The sequence below is a fragment of the Mustela putorius genome, unplaced genomic scaffold (genome assembly GCF_011764305.1).
Source record: "Mustela putorius furo isolate JIRA1106 unplaced genomic scaffold, ASM1176430v1.1 tig00000997_pilon_pilon_pilon, whole genome shotgun sequence".
Lineage (NCBI taxonomy): Eukaryota > Metazoa > Chordata > Mammalia > Carnivora > Mustelidae > Mustela > Mustela putorius.
The window spans coordinates 2,891,393-2,918,622 of NW_025421527.1; the positions used below are offsets into that span (position 1 = coordinate 2,891,393).

A 27,230-nucleotide genomic window follows, 5' to 3' on the forward strand; every position below is an offset into this window, starting at 1 on the left:
TCTAAATACATGGTTTTAAAATGGGGTTCCATTAACCAGTAGGATTAGAATCATTTAGAAATGTGTTAGGCATGCAAATTGTTTGGCCTTACCCCCGATCTACTGAATTAGAAACTCTCAGGATAGGGACCAGCAATTTGAGTTTTAACAATGCCTCCATATGGTTCTGAAGATGTGAAAATTAGGGAATCATTGGTTTAAAATATTGACTACACTTTGTGACTGGAGATTGTCCCATACTATAACTTTAGTTGTGAGCATTGTGGGGTATGGACTATTTCCTTCTTTCTTTGTCTTCCTCCACATCCCCAGTGCAGGGATCTACACAGAGTTGGGATTTGGTAAGCATATTTACTCTCTGACCAATAGTAGACATCTCCTACAAGGTTGAGTGCACTGGGAGTTGGAAGTCCTTGTTTTCGACTAGAAAATGGAGAGCCCCAATCAAAGCACCAATCAGGAATTCATCTTCTCTGCCTTCCCTTATTCCTGGGAAGGTTCTGTCATCTGTTTTGTTCCACTGCTCTTCATTTACACTTTCATTGTCTTTGGAAACCTGGTCATCATCACAGTGGTCCAGCTGAACGCTCACCTCCACACTCCCATGTACTTCTTCATCAGCGCCCTTTCTTTCCTGGAGATCTGGTACACCACATCGACCATACCGAAGATGCTCACCAGCCTGCTGAGTGAGAAGAAGAGCATTTCCTTGAATGGCTGTCTCCTGCAGATGTATTTCTTCCACTCCACTGGCATCAGTGAGGTTTGTCTCTTGACAGCTATGGCCTTTGACCGCTACCTGGCCATCTGTAGCCCTCTCCATTATCCCACTATCATGACCCCCAGGCTGTGTGTCCAACTGACTTTGAGTTGCTGCGTTTGTGGCTTTATCACACCCCTCCCTGAGATTGCCTGGATCTCCACACTGCCGTTTTGTGGCTCTAATCACCTTGAGCATATCTTCTGTGACTTCCTCCCTGTGCTACGCTTGGCTTGCACAGACCCACAAGCCATCATCATGATTCAGGTAGTGGATATTGTCCATGCAGTGGAGATTATTATAGCCGTGATGCTCATTTTCTTGTCCTATGTTGGTATTGTGACTGTAATTCTACGCATTCAGTCAGCTGATGGCCGACGCAAGGCATTTTCCACGTGTGTTTCCCACCTCACTGTCTTTCTGCTCTTCTTTGGCAGTGTGGCCCTCATGTACCTACGCTTCTCTGCCACCTACTCCTTATTCTGGGATACAGTCATTGCTCTGGCCTTTGCAGTTTTGTCCCCCTTCTTTAACCCCATAATCTATAGTCTGAGGAATAAAGAAATAAAGGAAGCTATAAAAAAACACTGGGGTCAAGCTAAAATCTTTTTTCATAAGACCAAGGACCTCAAGTAAGATCTAATTATTGGAAGTCTACATAGTTGTTGGTGACTTCTCATTCTCAGCTCTCTGTGATCTTTTCCCACCAGCTTTTACTGAAACTGGTCTTCTGGAGGTCACCAAGAACAAAATTCACTAAAACTAGATATGTAATAGTTTTAGTGAATTTAGTGTATGTAATAGTTTCTTTCAGTCTTTATCCAACCTACATATGGTTGGATCTGACTTTGTTAAATCAGCTTCCTGCCACTCAATTCAGTCAAGATAAATTCATATTATGGAAATGATCTGGGTCAATATTTAATTTTAACATAGTCAAATGTTGGTCAGATATGGTAATTGAAAACTCATCTTCATAAGACAAAGTTCCCTCTGTGGTATCACTAATGGATATAGTTGAAAAATAACCCTAATTCCTAAATTAAGTATTCACTGTTTTCTTAATTTAAATTCAATTAGCCGGCGTACAGTACATACTTAGTTTCTGAGGTAGTTTGCAATAACTTATCGGTTGTGAATAACACCCAGTATTCATTATTGACGAATATCTGTATAGACATGTTTCAGCAGGTTCTCCTATGCCTCACCTGTTCCATTCACACCTTAGCAGTACTGTACAACATGAGTCCCATGTCTAGATCGGTAACGAGCCAAGGCCATCACAACTATAATGTGTGAAGTGAGTGGAGGCCGTTTTGCTCAAGACTCAATCCATTTCATTATTGCTGGTGACTGTAAGAAGCTAGGACCATGGGTAGGCCTCTGTAATAGTGACAGGGGAGGAAGCCCGACAAAGCCATTAGCTGCAATTGTGCAGTAGTTAAAGACTATGGCAAAGAATCTTAGGTCAAGAAGATCACTGAATAATACTATAAGTGCAAAAACAAAATTTAAAACTTAGTCTTAAAAAAAATAAAGCAATATAACCATCAAGGTATCAGTGCTTTTTTTTTTTTCATAATGAGTCCAAAATCTTAATCTTTGTGTTCAATGCAATTAAAGATATTGTGAATTAAGTGATGACATCAATAAATCCCCATTGAATGAGTAAGCCAGCACAGCCACGCTGCGTTCTGACTGTTCCAGCTGGCATCCAACAGTACTGAATGACTCTTCCCTTTTCCCTTGGCTTTGAAGATGCTGAACTCTCCTTGTCCTATTTTGTTTGAGGGCTCTTTCTCTTACTGAGTCTTCTTATACATGCTTCATAAAGGGCGATTTTCTCCGGGGCTCATACCCCAATTAAGATGTAATAAAGGGTACATTTACATTTAGTAAATTTACCTTTATTACAAGGTAAATGTTAGGAGATTTCCCCTCCTCCGTAGCCCGCCCACACAACTCCTGTGATTGTCAGTCTCATTTTCCCATGACTGTGCCACAGCCAGGCCCTCACCCTCACTCCTTAATGTTATGACACCAGACGGAAAGACAGGAGTAAGGGGGAAAGGCTGATAAGAAGAAGCTAATATGATCTAATAAAAATCTTAGATAGAGAAGGGAAGGTAAATGAGAGAAAACCCATAGGCTGTGGGTGGAGATGCCCTAACAAAGAAAGTCTTCAGCATCTACTTGATAGGAGAAAACAAGGGAAAACAGGGAAGAGAGGAGCAGGGAGACCAGTAGCGTTGCGGGGTTTGAGTAGTGCGGCAACGTCTCGTGCTCTTCCGGAGAAATGAGGAAGGAATTACTTCACTCCTTGACTGACTAGTTATTTTAACTGTACTTGCCCCAAGGGTAATATCGTTAGAGAACTGATATGCATGAACCTCCAGCAGGGGAAAGGGTTCATACTTTTCTTATCTCTTCTCTCCACTTTCTGTATGATAGAATCCTTTCCTAGAAATTATCAGTGTCCCTAGAACTTCATAGAGCTAAAACTATCTCTCTTACATCCATACACTTCCACCTTCAAGCTGTTTTCCCAACTGAGGATGAATTATTTCTTAAAGCTTAGATCTGATCACTTTGTTACTTTGCTTAAAAACCTACGATTAAACCGACCCTACTCTGTGAATGGAATTTTACTAGATAACGTGTGTGTGTGTGTGTGTGTGTGTGTGTGTCTGTGTATTTTGAGCAAAAACAATTCCAAGCTGAGGAAAAACAAAATCAAAGGAAACAGAAAAGAAAGAAAAGAAACAGAAAGGAAGCAGAAAATAAAAGAAAGTTCGTGGTGTGTTGACATCCATGAATGACTTTCTTACTATGCCCTTAGTAAATGCATAGGATTTAAGGAAATGTGTGGCCTCTGACTTGGTGAGCACGGGAGCACCTAACTCATTCTTCTTAATTTTAGATGTATTTTATCAACAGCTCTGCTGCATTTATTAATCATAGTTTTGCTTCTTGTAATAAAATAACATTTTTATATTCACAAGTGCAATTATATTTATTGATAGCAAAAATACAATTTTCTCATTATTGGGCATGGACTGTATAGAAGATATTGTAATAAATGTCTCCTGTATATATGTTACTTGATAACAATCCTAAGAAATAGGTATTATTATCATTCTTATTGTGTAATTGAGAAAACTGTGACTTCTAAGGGTTAAATGACTTGTCTGAGGCCATGCATTTAGGAAGAGGCTGGGCTGTGATTCGAACTCTATTCGCTTTTACTCCGAAAGCCTTGCACTTAACCACCGTGCTACATTCCTGACATTGTGCTGATATTCTTGAGAAAACGGAGAGGTGAGGAGGACTCCATTCTCAGAGGCAATAGCATAGGCCATTCCTGGGGTTCTTGTTAATTCTATTAAAATAGCTAGGCTATTTCTTCAAGAAACTTTAAAAATGTATCACTATATACAGAGGAAAGTGCTAGGTGTTGGAATGATAGTGCTATAAGGCCCATTCTCTGATGTGCAGAAACTCACAGTCTGGAACCAGAGTTGACATCAGTTGACCCATGAGCTGGATCCGGGTGATGGGAGGTCTACACCTCTGCCATTGTCCTTGGAACATTGGTTCTGCTTGTCTTCCCCCCTTCAGGAGCTGCTCCAAGGACAGAGTCTTGACGTGTTGATGAGGTGCTCACAGAATCTGGGCAGCATACACGACTGAACCCCATTAATGCCCCTATATAAACTTTTAAGACTCTGGTGACTGGGTGTGAGGACCCACGCATCCTGTGGTCACCCAAGACAACCTTGTATGCAAGTTCCCTTTGCTTATTAAACCTGCCGTCTACCAATCTGGAGTGACCTGCCTTTTTTTGGGTCTCTCACTGCCCTCCAAATATGGACACTGGTTTCAGATTACACCTGGAAAGATTTAGAAGAGCTTGTAAACCAACAAAAGGATGCTGTAGAATTTATCCTGAAAATGCTTTTTTTTTTTTTTCCCCAAATACTTGGAATCTCAGAGTAGGCCACACTAGGCATGAAGGCCATGTCCCCCATCCTGGGCAATGCTCATGGCTTCATAGTTCCATTATGTGGCTGCTTCTTCTGTGGACCTGTGGATATTTCTTCCACAGTTGTGAGCCAACCAGCCACATTGTGGCCCAATAATTTCTATGTATCAGGCACTGATAGGTTCTGGAAAAGAGTTTCCACAGGAGAACTGGAGAGAAATCTATGAAAGTACTATGCAAAAAGTGATAACAAAACTCATAAAATCATAGCAGACTTAGTATCTATTCTTGGCGAGTCAAGAAAAACTTCAAAGAGAAATTTATTTCTTCTGAGACATGAAGAACCTTTACTGTTTCTTTGCATTGGTTGTTTACCCATAGATCTCCACCCTGATTTAATTTAGGAGATTTCTTGACACACACTAAGGACAGGCAGTAGACTGCTTTTAAGGAATACCTTACTCTTTCATCCTCGATAATGGCGAGATAGAATTTTTGCTGGGAGGACTAAAAGCTTCTTCCTATGTAGTGGAAGTATTTATTCCAAGTAAAACCAAGAGCTGACACATTCAGAAAGTAAATGGAGGTAAATGAGCTTTTAAAAATTGTTTGCAATTAAACTTGTGACATTTAAAGTTATTTTTGCTCATTCATTCATTCTTCTTTTTTTAATTTTTTATTTCTTTTCAATGTAACAGTAGTCATTGTTTTTGCACCACACCCAGTGCTCATGCAATCCGTGCCCTCTCTAATACCCACCACCTGGTTCCCCCAACCTCCCACCCCCCGCCCCTTCAAAACCCTGATTGTTTTTCCGTCATGCATTCTTTACTTTAGAAAAGATCTATCATATGTCTATTATCTATTTTTTAAAGAGTTTATTTATTTGTTTGTTTATTTATTTATTTAAAAGAGAGAGAGAGAGAGCATGAGTGGGGGTGGGGCAGAGAGAGAGGGAGAAGCAGGTTCCCTGCTGAGCAGGAAACCCCATGTGGGACTTGATCCCAGGATCCTAAGATCATTACCTTCGCCAAAGTCCAATGCCTAACAGACTGAGCCACCCAGGAGCCAACTGTCTACTAAATAAGGATTGGTTCTTGCACCTTGAGGTAGACATTTATCACAGGTCTTATAAGGTGTTTTCCTCTTGATAGTAAGATATAATAAGATGCCCAGAAAATCATTTAATTTTGTTTTGAAGACTCTGGCTATCCTTACCGTTCTCTCTCTCTTTTTAAAAAATTTATTTTAATTTATTTTTATTGTTTCAGTGTTTTTTAAGATTCATTGTTTCTGCACCACACCCAGTGCTCCACGCAATATGTACCCTTCCTAATACCCACCACCGGGCTCACCCATCGCATCATCCCCCTCCCCTCCAAAACCCTCGGTTTGTTTCTCAGAGGCCACATTCTCATGCTTCGTCTCCCCTCACCTTTCTCCTAATGCCCCGGGTCACTTCCTCTTGTGTACACCCACATGACATTTGCAGTGAGAAGTCTCATCTCTGGACAGTTTTTAAAAGACCATAAAGCAGTACTAATTTTCTTCAAAGTCACCTCAGAAATAGAGCTGGGATTCTCTTCACTGATATTCCTCCGAATCCTACAACACTAATTCATCAAAGTGCAGTGTGACCTTCTCTTGTTTCTGGAAAGCAGAGAAGATGATATAACGCAACTTTCGACGTAGACTTGAAAATGTCTCGTGTTTTAGTGACGGATTGACAAATGTCCAGGTTCAAGTGATTTATATTTGCAAATAACAAACCATTCCTCCACCTTTTAGAAACCATTGTTTTCATGAGAAAAATCAAATGTTACTGATGTCAGTTTGCTTGGTGCATATATATGTGTACGTATGTATACATATATATACATATATGCACAGTTTGCATGGAGCCAACTGTAAGCACGGGGGCTGTTAGCATACTCTTATTATATACGTGATGTGGAAAGTGGGCCCTCTACTTTGTAAACTCCTCGAGAATAGGCATCTTGCCTTGTTCACCTCTATGTTCCCAATGTCTGTGAGAATTCTTTGTCCCTAGAAATGCTCAATAGTAGTTTGCTGAAAGAATAAAGTTTTAGAATAGAGGTAGTCTATGTTTCTTGACAAATTACAAGTGATAAAAAATTAAGTTGTAGAAAAACTCAGACTTTTCCCACATCCCCAGAGAAAGACAGGGGGGGGGGGAGATAATGGGAAAGACATGATATCTGGTCTGTTTGCAGTTGCACATGCAGCCGTTGTAGCAGTGGAATGCAGCCACGTCACAGATAATCCACGTAAATTTCTATGACTGGCATAGATGTTAAATAGAACTTTCATTGACATTGTGGGACTCTAGTCCCTTAAATACAAGAACTAAACTTCATAGTTTAATCATGGCTATGAAGGAGATAATATGTTCAGTCCTGGCCCTTGGCTCCTCCTTTCCTTTATTTTAATGAGAAATAATATTTTTTAGTTGAAGTCTTTTTTCCCTGAGTGGGGCCATGGCACCAAACTTGCTATTTTTATAAGGTTTATGACGACTTAGGCTTATATAGTTTCCTTCAGCCCTGCTGTACTCAAAGAAAATTATTAGTGGATGGGAACATCAAGCAATTTAATGTGAGATTTTTAAATGATGTGTTGCAAATCATTCTTTAAAAAATACAGCCTTAGCTTTACGAGGAATTATTCCAAAGCAGATCCCAGACCTTTTCATTCTGATTTTCAAAATTAATGATTCAGAATAAAATGTATGGCGTGTAACTAAAATATAAAGTGAGCCATATAACAATTCTAGGAAACAGGTCGATTGGTCATTACTACCCCCATTAGGTACTTAACAAAATTAAAGCAAATTTCTAATGCTCATGTGGTTGTTAAATGGAGGCATCGAGCCTTTTAACTGACGGTCCAGTGTACTTGCCATCAGCCCCGCCTCTCCTTCCGCCTCAATCACTTGGTTCGTTGTATAAAGCAAATATCATGGGTTTTGCTTTTTCTTATTCAGTGCATTGATACTAAATAAAAAAATATTAAAAAATATTTTAAAAATTAAAAAAAAATAAGAGAGACTGAGAGAAGATTATAGTAGGGAGCAAAAGAGCTATATTTTTTAATGAGAGGATTGCAAACTTGAATAATATATATTCTGAATAGAGTTAAGGCACAAATAACTTTAAAGGACCTGAAGTGTTAAGAATTAACATCAACATATTTAACTGTAAAAAGATCACTTCATGTTTTTGAATTATGTTACGTAATCTTCTAACCCACTTAAGAGGCAAAAATTGGAGACATTTTAAAACAAGAACTAATTCTGGAGACGCAAAAATTAAAAATTTTAAAATAATAAAATAATTATGACCTTTATCCCATGGGAAAGAAATGGTTTTATGTTAAAATTAACATCATTTCCTTGTTGGTTTATGAGCCAAGAAAGTGGGACTCCAGAATATACCCAGTAAGTGTGATATCAATGTTCGTGCTGCAAGTTGGGGGTACTCCAGAATTTGAGGTAGAGAGCATCTCTTGGAGCTTCTGGGCCCAGGAAAAGATCTGATAACTCAGGGGAGGCCGCAGGCAAGCTGGACAGAGCTGATTAAATGGGTATGGGAAGCACAGATCTGCCTACTGCCGATAACCTTGACCCATACAAGAACCCTGCAAATTACTTTTGCCCTTGCAAAATGGAAGGTAAGACTCCTCTCTCATGAAGCTGTCTGGGATGCACTCCAGCCTCCTCCGCAGCCACCAGCACTCACTCACCTAAGAGCAGCATGCCAACTGAAAGACAGTACGGGGCTCTAAACCTCCTCTGTGTTCTAGTCAGTCTCGATGGCCTCAGAGCCAATGAGCATTCTCAGAAAACTGTAAAAGTAGCAAGAGAGTCAGGGGTCCAAGTGTTAAACCACCAAGATTTAAGATGTTCTCATCCTGTCCCTCCATTAATCCTCAAGTCATCCTGATCCTTGCCCCAACAATGGTGGTGCTAAGGGGACTGCAGCGACTCGGTCAATCTAGATGGACTGAGAAGATGGGGCAGGGCTGAGCCTCGCAGGCAGGGGTCAGAGCAGTAAGAGAAGCTTGTCCTATAAGCCTCTCCTGGCTGCAAAGGCTGAAAACCCAAAGAACACTGGTTATGGCACATGAAACCTCGTCCCCAAGTCTTGCACACTTCCACATTGCTCCCTGCTCTAAAGAGAGTTTTTTTTTTTTTTTTAAATAATCATATTTTTAAAAGACTTTTTAAATTTATTTACTTGAGAGAGAGGAAAAGAAGCAGGCTCCCCACTGAGCAGGGAGCCCAATGCAGGACTCCATCCCAGGACCCTGAGATCATGACCTGAGCCGAAGGCAGATGCTTCACACACTGAGCCCCGAGGCGCCCCAAGACTATTGCTCTTACCCCCTTTTATTTTATTATTTCATAGTGACCAATCCTGCCCTATTATTTCTTGGGTCATAAGCTTATCCCAGGGTTGGCACCACTGGTGAGAAGTTTCTGGAACAGGACAACCAGAAATGTTGATGGATTAAGAGAAGCTTAGCTACAATAGACAAAGGGCAGGAGGTATGGCGGCGACCCTCACAGGGACTTGACTCTGCACACATACAACCAAAAGCCATCGGAGAGGACACCTCTCAGACACTACTTCTGTTCTCAAGTAAAAAGTAGGATGGTAATAATACCTGCTTCACAGAATTGTCTAAAGATCAGAAAGCAATGTGAATTAATCATGTCAACATGTAAGTTATATTAAGATAATTGATGGTGGTTCTTAACTCTTAAAGATTAAAAATCTTAAAAATCTTAAAGATTTTTTTAAGGTCTTTATTTATTTATTTGAGGAGAGGGGCAGAGGGAGAGGGAGAAGTAGGCTCCCTGCTGAAAAGAGAGCTTTAACCCCAGGACTCTGGGATCATGACCAGAGCTGAAGGCAGATGCTCAACAATTGGGCCACTCAGGTGCCCCTCTCCTAGATAAAGATTTTAGAGTGTCTTCTCCCCACTCCAACTCCATCAGAGGTTCCTTGGTGTGTGTGATATAATTCATTGCCCGAGTTGTGTTTCTGCCTTAATACTGTTATATATTTGAATATAATGAAATGATATGGAAAAGTAAAACAATACTAGACTTTCAAGAAGATAATTTTAACCTCTCTCAGTTGAAGGAGAGGAAGGAAGGGAAACCAGAAGTGTAGAACCTAGCTCTACTCCAGTAGAACATGAAGCTAGGATATTTAGGTTGGAATCACACTAGAATGAAGTGTGGGCAGCATATCTAGCTCAGGGAGTTCCCTGCTTTGTAGAAGGGTCTGAAGCCATTCTACCATTTTCTTTTTGTTTGTTTCATTTTTGTAAAGTTGGCAAAAAGAAGTATGCCTTTGGAGAAGAATTTCTGTTTCTCTTTCTCTCCACCAAAAATACAGGTTGACTTTTATCCCACATTTTAGTACTAAAACCATTAAAAAAAAAAAGTGATTTCATTAGTTTGTTCAATGAGGTATCCTAATTTTTGCTTCATGAAATAAAAGTAAATACACATACATCTCACTTCCTTCATACCTTCCATTTAAATGACTAAGAGTACAGCTAAATCAGATTTTTAAAAACCCAATCTATGAAGCTAGGAATAAAATTTTCTTCCTATTTTGACAAAGACTCTACAGAGAGAATTAGGCTATCTTGTTAATTCCAAGACTGTTGGAAATCTGCACCTGGGTGTTCATGAAGTTGTTGAGTTATATTTTCTAGAGATACATTGGGGAGAAAAAAACAAAAACAAAAAAATAAACAAACACACACAAAAAAACTATGCATGTCCTGAGTTCCTGTCATTCTGGAGTCCAAAGATTGGATGGTCCAGAATTCCATCCTGACTTACATGGAATCTAAGACTAATCAAAGAAACACAACAAAATTTTTACACAACCTTTTTTTTTTTTTTTTACACAACCTTTTTAACTTACATCTATTAACTGTTTTTTTTCTTTTTAATTTTTCACTCAGAAACCTGACTTTATGTTCATAACACATTTATGTTTTACAAAGTTCTACTGAGAAACTTCTGGAGCCACAGTCTCTCTGAAGCGCTGAGTCACCCAGCATCTGCTCAAGTTAGCAGCTCCCTCAGCTGAACCTGTCTCCTGAAGATAACGTGGACTACAGCTGGCGGGATTTGGGGCCCAAGGTTGCTTTTTTTTTTTTTCTTTTACTCTTCCACGTATGTAACGTTTCTTTCATCTTTATCTGGAGAAGACTAGACAACTTTTTGAGAATTGTCTTTGTCTTCCTCTCTCTTTTGGATACAATTTATCTTGCCAGGTTCTTGACCTTCCAGAAAAGTGAAACACTTTCCAAAGGAAACCGTGAGTACAGAATTCTTCCTAGTACAATTTGTCACCAATATAATCAGGAAAGCTGTCTCTTTTGAACTTTCTGCACTGTGTTTGATAGAATCTGTAAGAATTGTTTCCTGGCTTTTAAGAAGTAGAGAAGCTTAATTTTAACTCTTTCTGTGAATATATCACTTTAAACAATGATCTTGAGCTCGTAGCTACACAGTATCAAAATCTAGCAATGACCTGATTACATGGGGTCATAGAGAAAACAAGTAGGTAACTTGGAGCAAAATAATACACAAGAAAGATTGGGGTCTCCATAGAATCATGGGATTCTGTGGCCAAACTACTAAAGAACATCCACCAAGTAGCAATTTTATTTTGGGAGGAAGAAGATTAAAAATTTGAAATTAGTGTTCAGTGTTCTGGCTGAGGTAAGCCAGGGAAAACTGTGCCCATATCCAGACGAAAGAAGGTAAACCCTACGGAGATTTTGCCGGCTATTATCTCAAATAGGTTGGATCCCACTTATGTTGTTTAACAGTGTGACATTTTACATTGCAAAAGTCAATTACCAAGAGGTTAATAACTTGAAATTTATGATAATTGCTAAAGGATGTGCTGAGCTTTTTATCTGTAGTGTTTGTGAATAAAGCAAATAAAAAAGATAAACATATATGGGCTATACTTTATGTGAAAAAACAAACATTTCCAAACGTTTGTGTATGTCATTCATCAAGTTTATTGCAAACCATGTTGAATTATTCATTAGATTAAATTCAGAATGATCAGTACAAGTCAACACTTTTCTAGCCTCTGTAAAGAAAATAAAACTACAACTCTTTTCATCCCTCTGAGATGTGTGATTTTGCTAATTTAAACTTGTCTCCATCATTAATCAAAATTAATTCTATTTATAGGACTTAATAAATGGTGGCACATATTTATGTGAAAAGTTGGGAAAATGTAATCACTGATAAAGAATTACTATCCTAAAGGGTAGTTGCATGTGGTTGAAATTATGTAAATATTCTAGTGTCTTGTGACAACAGGTTTTTACAGGCTTCAAGACATCTGAATGTAAGTTCAACCTGTGAAAACACCTTGGAACACAGAAAGGGACATCACAGAGATTTGAGAACCAGCAAGAGATAGAAAATTTCTAACTTTCAGGCTATGGAGAGTGGTGGACCAAAGGTGCTGGAAACAGCAGAGCAGATCCAGGAAAGACGTCAAGAGGTGTTAACTCGCTACAAAAGGTTCAAGGATCTGGTTGCTGAGAGGGGTCAGAAGCTTGAAGATTCCTATCAATACCAGGTTTTCAGACGGGATGCAGAAGACCTGGAGAAGTGGATCTTGGAGAAACTCAAGATTGCAGATGATAAGAGCTATGAAGACCCGACGAACATACAGGTACTCCGTTCCTGTGACTTCTTCAGAGCAGACTCTAAGATCTCCAGGGAGGGAAACATTCTTGTAATATAAGTGGGTATTTAACTATAAGGGCATGATGTCATAGAAAGTTCAGACTTCCTGTTAGGGACCATAATTCTGTCACTAAATGGCCTGTGTCCTTAACTTCTCAAGCCCATGTCTTATGTACAGAGGAAACTCACCCTATGGAAGTAATTCTGGTCTGAAGTTCTGTTATGCGCATAAAGTGACTGAGAGTTCGAGGAAGGTTATGACGTATCAGGCAACTTTAATATTTCAAGGTTATGAAAGGTCAGGGCTTCCACTCTGCTGGGAGATTTTGCCCAGGTTCCTCCCAAGGAGGAACTGAGCTATCCGTGCCCTTGCTCAGTCTACGTGACAGGGGTCAGGAGGAGGCTCCTCTCCCTCCTTCTATCACAGCAGGTGACAGAGTCATGACCAGAAGAAAGGGTTACCTACCTAAAAGGGGTAGTTGATGTTGGAGAGGAAGCACCTGGTTCAAGAACAGAGTAATATTTATTAAAAAGATTGATATACATATGACAACAAGAGTATTAACTGATAAGCAGAAACCTCTCAATTAAAAAAAAAGCCATTATATTAATGATCATTTTCATCATTGTGTTCAGCTTTCCATAGCACTTACTTCCTCTATTCTGAAGAGGAACAAATATGGGGCAACTTTTCATTCTCACTAAAGGCAAGTGAGACTTAAAAATAACAGGGTCCATGTTGCATCACCACTTCCTCATATCAGGGAGATCATATGATAGTTGTCTTTCTCTGCTTGACTTATTTCGCTAAGCATGATACGCTCTAGTTCCATCCATGTTGTTGCAAATGGCAAGATTTCATTTCTTTTGATGGCTGCATAGTATTCCATTGTGTATATACACCACATCTTCTTGATCCATTAAGTGGGTAGGAGAAGAATAGATGAAACAAGATGGGATTGGGAGGGAGACAAACCATAAGTGACTCTTAATCTCACAAAACAAACTGAGGGTTGCTGGGGGGAGGGGGGTTGGGAGAAGGGGGTGGGATTATGGACATTGGGGAGGGTATGTGCTTTGGTGAGTGCTGTGAAGTGTGTAAACCTGGTGATTCACAGACCTGTACCCCTGGGGATAAAAATATATGTTTATAAAAAATAAAAAATTAATAAAAAAAAATAACAGGGTAATTACTGGAAACTCTCCCCAGAGTCAATGGGGACAGGACAGAACATTTTCCTGGGTCCCTGACCTTGTGCCTGGATTGGCCTCAAGTGGTCATTTCTTTTAGGATGTGACTTCTCCAGATCTGGTCATCTAGGTTGTGAAACAAGTTGTTCTGCCCAAAAGTAAGAAAAGGAACTTTATACTCTAAGCATACTAGGGTTCATTAGCCTTAACTTCTGATTTCTAAACTTCAGGCCAAGTATCTGAAGCATGAATCCTTCGAGGCAGAAGTACAAGCAAAATCAGGGGTCATTCCTGAACTGGAAGAAATCAGGGAAACCCGATTTGCTGAGGGGCATTTTGCCCACGAGGACACCAAGGTAAATGTATGGTAGGGCTCTGTAAGAGATGTTTCCAATTGTTGGTTATGTCAGCAGAGTTTTAAGTGACTATGCCAGGTCTAAAGCTTGCTATAGGGGGTTTGGAACCAGGGTTCCTGCCTCTTCTCTTCCACTGGGGAGGGGCAGGAAACATGGTGGACATCTTCACATCCCCTGAGGCAGGAAGAAGAGAGCAATGATACAAAACCGATCCCGGGACGGCATCGCATTCCTCCTTGGCCTCCGGAAGAAAACTTCGCTTAAGATCAAGCCCTCTTTAACCTGGTTGCATGTGTCTCTGATGAACTGGTTTTCCCAAATGCTATTGCTAACGATTTCTTCTGACCTCAGAGTCCTTGTCCCTCACACTCTCCAAACAAGCGATGCGGTGTCATGTGAGTCTTCTCTGAAATACCTCTCCCTACTCTGTGATACCTCCCTCCCTTCACAGCCCACATGCTGCGACTAATATTATAGTTCTCAAATCCCACTCTTCTGCTCATTTCAAAAAGCTTCTAAAATCCCTTCTCTTCAGAAAATCTTCCCTGAACCCTGAGGACTGAAGACCGCCATCACTTTGGAATTCATCACTAATCTATCAGTTCTTTCCTGACAATTCGCATGCTCTTCCAACACATTTGTGTTGATAGAGTCAATTCAGGATCTCTCGTGCACAAGTGGATTTGTTTGTTTTTACTGTTGAAGTTTGTTTGAAATTGTCACACCGAATTTATGTGACATGGTCTTTCTACACTTCATACAAATTGTGGTCCATTTTACTGTCAACAAAATATGGTCGGAGAACATGGACTTAACAGAAGCTAAAGAAGTATCCTTATTGAAAAGGATAGTCTGTAACAAGAAAAGTCTCAAAAATTATGTATTGATATAAAATAGATTTTTTCTATATTACTCACAGCTTTGTGTGCCACTAATCACCTACATTAATTAAAATAGTTAAGACATGTTTGAGACATCTTCACAACTATCAGACTCACTGAGCTCCACCAAACCACAAGCACTGGAGAATTCAGGGAGAAATGTGATCTCGTGGCTACGGTAAACAATGGCATAGTTGAAAAATTCCAGATTTCTGAGGACATGACATAGACAGTACCTTGAATTTGATAAATTATATAATCTGTGATCTTCTAAGCTAACCTGGCATCAAAGCCTGCAATTACACAGTCTTAAATTCTCTCACTGCTTTGGTGCCAGTAATTTCCATTATTAGTTAGCAACATTGTAGCTCTTACTGTTCCTGGCAAACAGCTCATGCTAAATTTCTTCCATGACTTGCCCGTACTTAGAACATCCTCTGCCTGTCCCCTACCTGTCCAAATCCTGTCTGCTTCTCAAGCTTCAATTGAAATCGAGCACTGTTACGTGAATCCTTATTCCATGCTGTCTCATTACTTATGACCCTCTCATCCTCTAAAACCTCAAAGCATTTTTACATTTTTTTCTCGTGTGGCAGATCACGTGTGGCTGGATTTAACATCTACTCCGAGGCACATCGATTTCCTCCTTTAAATATCTGTTGAGCAATTAATGCACGAGAGAATGCAATTTTTATCCAGGACCCTCTCTGCACACATCTCCATGTCTTGCCGCTCCTCAGTAGGTGCGGTGCCTGAGCAGTTTTGTGTCTCCTCCCAAAGGCCCATCTGGAAGAACTGCACAGACTATGGGACCTGCTGCTAGAGCTGACTCAGGAGAGGGGCGTCCTGCTGCTGCGGGCCCTGAAGCTTCAGCAGTACCTGCAGGAGTGCGCTGACATCCTGGAGTGGATCGGAGACAAGGTATGGGACCCACAGGACACAAGCAGGACTTTCCATCCCTGTCCCAGGCACCCCCCCCCCCCGGCAATCTAATGCAGGCTGCTGGAAAGCATTCTGGGTGTCTATTTCTGGATTTTGTTCCTTCTAAGAAGCCATTCTGGCAAAGATTTAGGGGTATCCCAGAGATCAGTGACCTTGTATGTGGGGAAAAGTGCCCTGTCTCCCTCCCACCAATCTTCGCTCCTCCTCCTAAGTTTTGCTCTTACTCTGGGTTCAGGCTGAGGGTGTTGCTAGCTCCTCTCCTAAGGGCTGCCTCTCAGTACATATAACTAAGGAGGTTTCTATTTTCCGAGTACCTGATGGATAGGCCTATAGTTAGGACTGAAGAGGCACTCACGTGAGGGCTCAGTCCAGGGCTTTTGCAGATACCAGTGGGTTGAACTGAGTAGAATCAGGATGAATTTATTTTTCATGTTCCAGAACACACAAGGGCACTTCCAGGAGCCTTGACCAACAATGTTCCTGATCTTTCTGAAGGATTACCCCAAACAGTAATGTCCCTGGGACCAGGATACTCCCTCAGGAAATATATTCCTGCCTCCGGCTCTCTCCTGAAGGGCCTCTCCAAGGCTCCACCAGCCATTCCTTCTGAGCTTTCCTGGGAGTGTGCGCAATGGTTTTGGGCATTTGAACTGCAAAAAACTACTTGCTAGTGACTCAACAGCCTGCCTTTACCCACAGGAGACAATAGTGACGTCCGTGGAGCTGGGTGAGGACTGGGAGCGCACCGAGGCTCTGCATAAGAAGTTTGAGGAGTTCCAGGCAGACCTGGAAGCTCGACGAGAGAAAGTGGAAGAAATAAACAAGTATGCCAGAGAGTCCGCCGAGGTGAGGTGGGGAGCAAAGGGTCAGTGTGGGGGAAAGGTTCTGGGGTCCAAAACCTTCCAGCCATCAGTAGATAGGCTAAGAAGGACCTGGGACGTTGTGAGAAAACAGGGATGCATGGCCCTGTGGCAACATGCCAGGGGCAATTTCCTCTCCTGTCTGGGTCCATCTCTTGCCCGTCCAGGGAAATAGAGGCGGGTGAGCCAGTGTATGTGTGCGCACACGTATGCATGTGGAGGTCCTAGACCACAGCAAGGTCACTCCTGGGCAGAAGGCCCATCACCCATGTTCCTGCTGTACCTTTTCCTCATGAAGAAGAACCAGAACAAAGTAGCAAAGGATATAAAGTAACAGTGCGCTCTCATAATGTATACGATGCCATTATACATGATGTTTTTGTGAGTCAGAGGGGCAAGAAGGTAGGCAGTTTTACCTTCATTCACTCCGAGACAGTGTTTAAACAGATTTTCAGCATCTGAGCAAACAATTTGGTGTGGGCATAAATAATATTAGGATACGCAGGAAGACTGGGGAGCCCGTCTGATTCCATGTGCTGTGAGGGAACTAGAAACTCTGACCGTCGGCTGCTGTGCCTGTCCATTTGGTTTCTTCATTGTCTCAGCTCTTGTACAGGGACACTCCTTCTGTAGGAACAGACCCGAGACTTCAGGCTGAATGAGTATTGGAGTACAGGAAGTAAAATGCATCTCCAAATTTTTTTTTTTTTCAGGTCATGTTTCTAATCTCTAAACTTTCTCTCTCCGCCACCTTTGTCTCATTGTGGAAGTTTCTTGGTTGTTCAGTGCTATCTAAAACACTGCCCCCAAACTTCAAACAACAAACATGTTCTTTTTCCCCAATTTGGTGATTCGGCTGCCTGGCTAGGCAATTCTTCTGACCCTACCTCAAGGGCGACAGTTGGGGTGGAGGGTCTAAAATGGCCTTGCCCTCATGTCTGGGGCCTTGGCTATCACTTTCCAGAAGTGCATGCTTTGTGTATGTGTCAGTGGCCCGAAGGTAAGAACAGAAGCTGAAGGGTCTCTTGAGACCAAGGGGCAGGAGCTTGGATCATGCCAGACACATTCTACGGTAACCCAGGCCGAGGCCAACCCAGACCCAAAGCCTGAGGAAATGGACTTCCCTTCTTGCAAGGAGGGCTTCATGGCAAAATAACATGGCCGTTTTGTCTAGTCGACCATAGGATGCATTGATTCTTAGAGAGTGTGGCCTCTGCTCTTGTGGAGTGAGACCTGCACACAGCTACAAACACAAAGGCCATGCATTCAGGAAGGGGAATGTAGACAACTCCATCTGGAGAGGATTCAGAATGGGGATGGGAATTGCAAGAGACAGGGGCAGAGGGAGTAGGAAGGTTTGGATGCATAGGAACTGCTCCAGATTGCCAAGTGTCCAAATAGGCTGATACCGTTAACTTGATCTAGTATACATACATCTCAGTGCTTCAGATGGTTTGCAATGACGTATGAGATTTTCTGCAAAATTAAATGTGTGTGCATGTAATTCTGGGAAGAGGGAAACATCTCTCATTAGATTCTCAAAGGTGTTGGGACCCCAAAGGAGTTAAGAACTACAGTAGTAGAGTTTTGGAAAATAAAGTCCTAGTTCACAGAGGGAATTTTTTCTTCCTGGGTTTTCTGGGGACTTGGCAGGCATCAACAAGGTGGAATTTTGAGAATAACTTCATGGCCGGGCGATCTGTTAATCGTCTTTCCCAGGGTCGCGAACAAAGATAGAGTATCTGATGGGTTGGCTTCTGGATCTTGGTAAAACTAGGGCACAGGGCTATGGTGAAGACTGGCATCTGGCTAGATGATCTTTCTCTATTCCTGGCAAAGTAGGAACCAGTGTGGAATGAGACGTGTTCAATGATTTTTGGAATAGGCTCACTTTTGCCTATCCCCGGCCCTGGTTTCCTTCCAGGAGAACCATCCTGAGCTGCCCTTGATCAAGCTGAAGCAGGATGAGGTGAACGAAGCCTGGGAACGTCTCCTCAGTCTGGCTCTGCAGCGGCAGGAAACATTGTCCAGTGCTGCAGACCTCCAGCGGTTCAGAAGGTATGAATCTGGCCAACACATTATGGGAAACTCTGCAACAGCACCGTCTTTGTGCTTGTGCTAGCTTCTGGCTACAGTTAGCAATTAGTGGCCAGTATCTCAAACCAGAGTAAACCATGTGCTTGCACCTGAGGCAGCAAGGGAGAGTGTAGTTACAACAACTGTAGTTACGACAGCGAAGTGTGTGGTGACTGGAGCCCAGAGCAATAAATCTGACACAGGTGAGTTAGTGATGGAAGTGCTGTGAGATAAGGAACGTGTAGCAGGACCTGGATGGGAGTGGAAGGTTGAGTGGGAAGAAAAAAGACAGTAAGAGCTGACCCAGATATGGGAAGTGTATCTAGAGGCCCAAGGACCAGATAACACTCAGGCCTCTCATCTCAAAGGAAACCATTACAAGCAGGAACTCTTACATTACTTTTTGCTAGTGAGAAGGAGCTCAAGGTAATTGCTAACTGAGTGAACCAGGGTGGTCCTTGCTGTGTATGTTGCTTGCCCTGGAATGCCTGCCATTGACTTTGTTGGGACTCCTGTGGCTCTCTGGCAGGGATGTGACTGAAGCCATTCAGTGGATCAAGGAGAAGGAGCCTCAAGTCACCTCTGAGGACTACGGCAAAGACCTTGTTACCTCTGAGGCCCTGTTTCATAGTCACAAGGGCCTTGAGAGGAGCCTTGCAGTCATGGAGGACAAGGTAAGCCCCTGTTGGAAGCCTGGCTGGTCTCTTGGCCTGGGAGAGGCATTTGGTGGATACCTTGCCTCCAGAGGACACAGTAAATTCACTATTTTGATAAAGAGAAATTCCTTATCCCTGAATACACTTCCTTGTTCTAGTTCATAACTTTCCCATGGAGTTTTCTTTAAATATATGTACGTGTTTTATACACTCGTGTGTGTGTGTGTGTGTGTGTGTGTGTGTGTGTGTGTTCTGTAATGTACTTCAGGATTTAAAAACCACAAAGCTACCTCCAGGAATGGCTCCCTAATCTTATCCAGGACCTGCAGTCAGAGAATCTTTCCTTTTGTCCAACCACATCTCTGTCAGTTCCCGCCGAATCCGGTTTCTCTTTGTCCTTCTCTCAGTGGATCAGGGAAGACATTTCTCCTTCCTCTTCACCTTCTCACCCTCCTCCTCCTCCTCCTCTTCCTCCCCATCTGCCTCCTCCTTCTCCTTCCTTCCTTCCTTCCTTCCTTCCTTCCTTCCTTCCTTCCCTCCTCCTCCTCCTCCTCCTTCCTTCCTTCCTTCCTTCCTTCTTCTTTCTTATCTTCTCCCTTCAGATAAACTCAGGGACACCTAGAGCATGTTACTAGATCCACTTTTCTGTTCTCTTCTGAAAGCTGGAAGACCCTAGTCCCTATCTCTAGGGGAGGAGACAGAGGCAGGTTGAACTTGGAGTAGCCCCTGCCCCTCATAGGCTCCCATCCTTGCTTCTTCCCCTTACAACATTACCCACAACCTCAACCAACTCCTCCAGAGTGTGTTCAGTGGAGTCAGCCCTGAAGGTCCCCATGTGCTGCCCCCGACCATAGCTTTGTCTCTAGAACCAGTTTCCGAAAACGATTCCATTATTCTATTTCTTTCATTCTTTCTCCATTTTTGTATTTTGACTTTTCCCCCTAATAATGAATAATAAAATCCCATGATTTGATGCATAATGATAATGAAATTTTAAATCCTAGACAACACCTGATTGTAGTTAAATATAATGTAAGCACTAATGGTAGCGTGTGGGAAAGTCACACATACCCACATTTTTGACCCAATGACCCTGCTCCTTAGGAATTGTTCACAGAATGGTCTGGCACTGCTAGAATTCTTGGCAGAAATTCTCCTGGGCAAACGTGTCTCTCTGATTCTCACAACAGTATTTATGAGACAGTATAGAGTGTGGTGAAGAACAGTCTGAGGTCCAACCTTGCTTCTGACACTTAGTAGCTGAATGACCTTGACCAAATAAAATACTTCACCTCTCAGTTTTCATGTGAAGGAGGAAATAAAAATAGTTTCTGCTTCTGAGTGTTATTTTAAAAAGACAATAATTGAGTGCATGTTCAGTGCTGAGCAGTAGGCACTCGATAAGAGACAGAAGTGGTCAGTACATTATTGTTGCTGATGCAGTATGTTAGCGTATTCATACAGAACTATCCTTGGAAAACAGTGTGGAGATTCCTCAAAAAATTAAAAACAGAGCTTCCCTATGGTCCTGCCATTGCACTATTGGGTATTTACCCCAAAGATACAGATGTAGTGAAAAGAAGGCCCCAATGTTCATACCAGCAATGGCCACAGTCACCAAACAGTGGAAAGAACCAAGATGCCCTTCAACAGACGAATGCATATGGAAGATATGGTCCATATACACTATGGAGCATTATGCCTCCATCAGAAAGGATGAACACCCAGCTTTTGTATCAACATGGACGGGACTGGAGGAGATTATGCTGAGTGAAATAAATCAAGCAGAGAGTCAAGTATCATATGGTCTCACTTACTTGTGGAGCATTAGGAATAACATGGAGGACATTAGGAGAAGGAAAGGAAAAGTGAATTGGGCAAAATTGGAGGGGGAGATGAAACAGGAGAGACTGTGGACTCTGAGAAACAAACTGAGGGTTTTGGAGGGGAGGGGGTTGGGGTGAGCCTGGTGGTGGGTATTATGGAGGGTACGTATTGCATGGAGCACTGGGTGTGGTGCATCAACAACGAATCTTGGAGCACTGCATCAAAAACTAATGATGTATTTCATGGTGACTAACATAACACAATAAAAAATAAATAAAATTATTTTAACATTTTAATTTACTATTTGTTATTTTTATATTTATTATGTATTTTATTTAATATCTTTATTTATTTTAATTTAATAAGTATGTTACTGTTATCAATAGTTATTAGTTGTTTTGTCAGATCCCTCCCATAAGACTTTGTCAGGATGAATCAGAATGCTTGGATTTCCCATTAGGTTTCTTTTTCATCCCAAAGGTGAAGGAGTTATGTGCCAGAGCAGACAAGCTGATGCTTTCCCATCCTCCAGAGGCATCTCAGATCCAGCAGATGAAAGAGGACCTAGTCTCCAACTGGGGGCACATTCGAGCCTTGGCTACCAACAGATATGCGAAGCTGGAGGCTTCTTATGGGTCAGAAATCCCTCCTCTCTGTTGCTCTGACTATCTCTACAGGGTTCAGATATGACATCAAAAGCAGAAATAAAGAGTGAAAAGAATGGAATAATGAGGGACCCAGCCCTCCTGCCTGCTGGTGGTGGAGGCAAAGGAAGCTTTATTTGTTAAGGGAAGCCCTCTGCTGGCAGACGTAACACCCAGAGCGACTCCTCCCCGCACTGTACCCCATTGGTCTTCCTCTACTTAGAAACTGTAGAATGCTATAAAATGGCCCACGCACCTGGAGAAGCAGCTGAAGAAGCATCAAAATCCCCAGCCCTAGCTCAGGAACTGAAGTATATTTCCAAGCTGAACAGTGTAAAAATAAATCTAGAATTAGTTCCTGAATGTAGGTTAGCTTGCCAAACTGTTGGCCATCATTTCAGTAGTTAATGTTTATAGTTAGTCATTAAAACACCAGAGAGCAGTGTTGATCTTACTTTTACAATTCCAAATTACCTGGTGAGCATTTAATTATTTGAACAGGTAAACGTTTTAGTGTCTTGTTTTTAGTCATAGGGTTAAGGATGAGCTAAGGCACGCAAGGGCTCCTGACCTTAACACTGGTCCCCTTTCCTGCCAGGTGCCCCGTGTTATTCATGTGTCATGTCTTATTTATTGGCCTCATTGGGAGGACTTGACTTCACTTCATGGGCCTCTGGGGTGGTGTGACCTTGTGATGTTGGAGAAGCAAGGCACCGATGTGTCATCACACAATGACACACCCATCCTAGGAGTCAGCAACCTGGAGTGAAGGACAACCTGCCCGACGTGCCCCACTAAAGGAACAGGAAGCCCATCAGGGGGAGGGAAGGGGGAGGAAGGGGCAGGATTAGGACTGCATGTCTCAGCTCAACCCAACCTTAACTCTTGGCTCGGTCCATGTGCACCTGGTTTCTCCTTCCTGTCCTTTACCTTACCTTTCCCGCAGGTACCAGAGGTTCTTATCGGACTATGAGGAGCTCTCAGGCTGGATGAAGGAGAAGGCCGCTCTGATCAGTGCTGATGAGCTGCCCACAGACGTGGCTAGCGGGGAGGCCTTGCTGGACAGGCATCGACAACACAAGGTAGACAGGAAGAGCCCCCCGCCACCCGGTGGGAGGAAGAGGGAGGGGCCAGGAGTGCCAGAAGGTTTCTTGCTGCATTTTAAGACATTTTGTCTTGTGGCCACAGCACGAGATTGACTCTTACGATGAGCGATTCCAATCTGTCGATGAGACTGGTCAGGCTCTGCTAGATGCTGGTCATGAAGCCTCTGAAGAAGTTCGGGAAAAGGTAACCCAGTTGAACAGTGGGTGGAATTTTGATACATATTTAGTCCCACTTAATCTCATCATAATATGAAGCATGCTACCCACTCAGACCTTGAAGTCGTGAGAGAAAAGCCCACTTCTTGTCCATGTGTGCATCCTTCCAAAGCCCTCGCACTTACTAGATGCTCATGTTGTCTCTTCCTTTCCAAAGATGACAGCACTTGCCAACAGCTGGGCGGCCCTGCTGGGGCTGTGGGACCAGCGGCAGCTTCAGTACCTGCAGTGCCTGTACCTGCACCTCTTCTATCGCGACAGCGAGCAGGTGGACAGCTGGATGAGCAGACAAGAGGTAATGGGGGGGAGGGGCCAAGCCAGTGTCCAGAAGCCATTTCCTCCACCCCTCATTTATCCCATGACTACTGTCAGCTCCCTCACAACCACTTGTGTGGGCTGGAGATTGTCTTAGGAAGTAGAGGGTGATGTACAGGAAGAAGATGAGATTGGCCCCTTCTTTGAGGCTCTTACAATTCCCTCATGAACAGACAACTAGAAGAATACCTACATACACAGCAGAGGAGCGTTAACCTCCACTGAACATAAGGCCAGATGAATATCATATTTCTGAGGGATCAGGAATAGAAAGTTGTGACGAGTCAGGGAACGTTCAACCAGAGATTTCCTGGAGGAGGTGACTGGTCCTCTTGGGGGAGTGTTGGGAAGTCAGAATGGAGCAGGGATTGGCCAGGACAACTCTATGTGGACAGACCCAGAAACAAAGGTGATCAAGTTGTGTGAGAGGATTGGGGAGGAGTCTGAAGTTCCTGCTGCTCAAGGTTGGTCCTTACCCACCGGCCCACCATATCCCACCTTGCTCTCCCACCGTCTCCTCTCCATCCTTAGTCCTTGTCTCAGAGATGCTCCAAAAGCAATGTTTCTCACCAATGAGGAAGAGCTGAGATGTGTCTCTGTCTTCTACAGGCCTTCCTGGAGAATGAGGACTTGGGGAACTCCCTGGGCAGTGTGGAAGCCCTTCTTGAGAAGCATGATGACTTTGAAGAGGCCTTCACCGCCCAGGAGGAGAAGATCACAGTGAGATGCGGGCTCTGGCGTGGGCACCTGCTCTGTGTTTGTTTGTGTCACTTCATACAACACCCGTCGTTAGAGAGAACCACTCGTCACTTTTAGACATAACATGAGGGTTCTTTTCAAAAGAGCAAACATTGAGAAAAGTAATCATACCAATTTTTACCATCCCTTTTTTTATTCCACAAAGCATATTTAGAAAATTTTTAAAGAGGAATTTTTTAGCCACTTATGTTTTCCCAATGACCTGATGATTGTTTTATTTTTTCTGCAGCATAAATAGATACTATTGGATCCATATTTGACACAGAATCATGACTTGGAAGTTTATAGTGTATTATTTACTTTTTCAGGTTTTTTTTTTCCTCTCCAGTAATGTCTCCATTTAGTTTTCTCTAGTAAAATCTAGATGTCTAAGCAACACTCTTCTTTTCCTGTACATCTTCAGCTTTGTGTTCTCCAAAGTGCCCACAGCTTTCCTGTGAACCCTACACTATGATGCCCCAGAAACTGGTCAATGTATAAGCCGGGCTCAGACAAGTGTGGGAGGATTTTATTGATCCAATGTACTATATGTCTTTGGCGGTCCCCTCGGCCGGTTCTGGCTTTTAACCCATACATCCTACCACTGGCAACAGCAGCAACCAGAACAATAGAATTCCAAGTCAATACAGGGATTAATATGGTCCTTATCCATCCATATGCTTGTTCTGTTGATTTTTATTGGTAAAAACTAACAAACAGTATAAACTAAGTTGTTGTTTATAAAATGTTATCATGTGTTTTAGATTATTTTCCCATTCTCTATCACTTAATGCACCCTGAGTTCTAACAATTTGAGAAGTTCATGTAAGAATATGAGTAAAAATTTCTAGCCCTTCTTCCTGTGAGGCTAGAGATATGAATACATATAATCGGGCAGAAGAGGGGGGGGGGAGAGCAAGAGAGTGAGAGAGTGAGAGCGAGAGGCTGGCCATGGCACAAGACGATATCCACAGTGCTTCCTCTTGAAAACTTAAGAACAGGAGCACCTGGGGGGCTCAGTCTGTTAAGCCTTTGACTCTAAGTTTCAGATCAGGACTTGATTTCCTGGTCGTGAGATCAAGCCCTGAGCAGGGCTCTGCGTTCAGCATGGAGTCTGCTTGGGATTCTCTCCCCCAACTTGAACACATGCTCACTCTCTCTCACTCTCTCTAATAAATAGATAAATAAATACAGTCTTAAAAAAGAATTAAGAATAAATCAAATGTTCACCTTCAAGTGACATCAAAATTCATTTACTATAACCTCGATATTAAAAATATTATGGCATCAAAGAGTAATTAACTGAACGATACATTCTGAAACGGAATTTGTAATAGAAATCAGAACGAGGTCCCAGATGTCTGACCTGAGAGTTGTTCACTTCCCACATTGCCATGCTTTCTCTTTCAAGAGCTAACCGAGTGGTGGCCACTTACTCAGGGGACACTGAGGGAAACCCACTCCAGTTTTTGTTGTTTTGCTTTTCAGACCGTAGACAACAATGCAACGAAGCTGATCAATGGCGGCCATTACGACTCTGAGAACATTGCTGCTCTGCGGGATAGCGTACGTCCGAAGCCCCGAATGCGTGTCTGCCCGTCTGTGCCCTGGGGCCCGGGGAGGAGGTGGGGCCCAGGGACCGAGCTGGGCAGTGAATCTCATGTGTTCCTACTTGGCTTTGATGACTATGAGTCTCATCTTGGTTTTTGCAGCTCTTGGCCCGGCGGGATGCCCTACGTAAGAAGGCGGCCACTCGGCGCAAACTCCTGGAGGATTCCTGGCTTCTGCAGAAACTCTATGAAGATTCAGATGACCTGAAGAACTGGATCAATAAGAAAAAGAAGTTGGCCGACGATGAAGATTACAAGGTACGTGGGTTTTCGGACCCTGGGCACACTCATCAGGACTGTGTCAGGGGACTGGAGTCCTAGAGCTGAAAAGCCTGGTGAACCTCTTGCCCTGAGCCCCTCAAGGCACCATACTTGGTGAAAAGCAAAGAATCTGGTTTCCGGATTTCTGTGTCCCACAGCCTCTCATTTATTTTCTTCAGCACAAATTCTTTTTTCCCTTCCCTTCCCTTTCCTTTCTTTTCTTCTTTTCTCTTTTTTTCTTTTATCCCTTTTCTTTTTCTTTTTTTAAATTTTATTTAATTATTTGAAAGAGAGAGAAAACGAGGGGGTGGGCAGTGGGAGAAGGAGAAGCAGACCCCCCACGGAGCAGGGAGCCTGGCACAGGGGCTTGATCCCAGGATGCTGGGATCAGGACCTAAACCGAAGACAGATGCTTAGCTGACTAGTGCATCCAGGCACCCTTCTCCAGCACAACTTCTACCGTTTTATAGCGGAGTGGGGGAAGGGAGGCACGGCTCCTTATTTAGCTGCTTCTTGTCCCTCCACCACCTCTGCTGCTTCCCTCTGCACCGCGTCATAGAAAAACATTATGTCTGATCCCCGTTGTAGGTTCAAATTTACTCAAAGCTCCTCGGAACCTAAAGGTAACCTCAAGGTTTGACATAATGCAGAGTTACACAGTTTTGTAGTCCCCTCATTTTATTGATGAGGAGACCAAGGATTTGAATTGGGAAGTGACTTGTGCAGAGTTACCCAGTTATTTGGAAGGCAGTTTAACATAAGTGTTAGAGCATGAATTCTGGAGAAGGTGAACCTGGGCTTGAATTCTCTTAGTTCTGTCTTATTTATGTGACTTTGGGAAACCCTTGACTTCTCTCTAAGTCATAGATTTCTCTACGTTGGGATTGTGCAAAACATGGATTTTTCATTCACAAGCGTTACGTCCTGCAAACTATTATACTCACATATATACACTCATACACTGTCACACTTAGCTGAGGCTAGAATGAGTCTCCTAATTTCGAGGCCAATACCTATTCACAATATTTACTTTTGTTTCATATC

General features: G+C 42.6%; 2 protein-coding genes across 2 annotated transcripts in view; both read left to right on the top strand.

Moving 5' to 3' along the window:
• The first annotated feature begins 430 nt into the window (after positions 1–430).
• LOC101693745 (olfactory receptor 6K2) lies at positions 431–1,396 on the top strand. Its single transcript, XM_013047458.1, has one exon. The coding sequence runs from the start codon at positions 431–433 to the stop codon at positions 1,394–1,396; it is 966 nt and encodes a 321-aa protein (XP_012902912.1).
• Positions 1,397–10,843: 9,447 nt separating this feature from the next.
• Positions 10,844–27,230, top strand: part of SPTA1 (spectrin alpha, erythrocytic 1) — a 64,281-nt gene continuing 47,894 nt past the window's right edge. The window contains exons 1-14 of the mRNA XM_045086620.1: positions 10,844–11,107; positions 12,133–12,493; positions 13,929–14,054; positions 15,716–15,856; positions 16,577–16,723; positions 18,662–18,795; positions 19,343–19,487; positions 21,777–21,931; positions 22,887–23,022; positions 23,129–23,230; positions 23,420–23,557; positions 24,187–24,297; positions 25,804–25,881; positions 26,028–26,183. Coding sequence (XP_044942555.1) covers positions 12,257–12,493; positions 13,929–14,054; positions 15,716–15,856; positions 16,577–16,723; positions 18,662–18,795; positions 19,343–19,487; positions 21,777–21,931; positions 22,887–23,022; positions 23,129–23,230; positions 23,420–23,557; positions 24,187–24,297; positions 25,804–25,881; positions 26,028–26,183 — 1,806 coding nt within the window. The 5' untranslated portion in view covers positions 10,844–11,107; positions 12,133–12,256. The remainder of the gene's footprint in view (positions 11,108–12,132; positions 12,494–13,928; positions 14,055–15,715; positions 15,857–16,576; positions 16,724–18,661; positions 18,796–19,342; positions 19,488–21,776; positions 21,932–22,886; positions 23,023–23,128; positions 23,231–23,419; positions 23,558–24,186; positions 24,298–25,803; positions 25,882–26,027; positions 26,184–27,230) is intronic.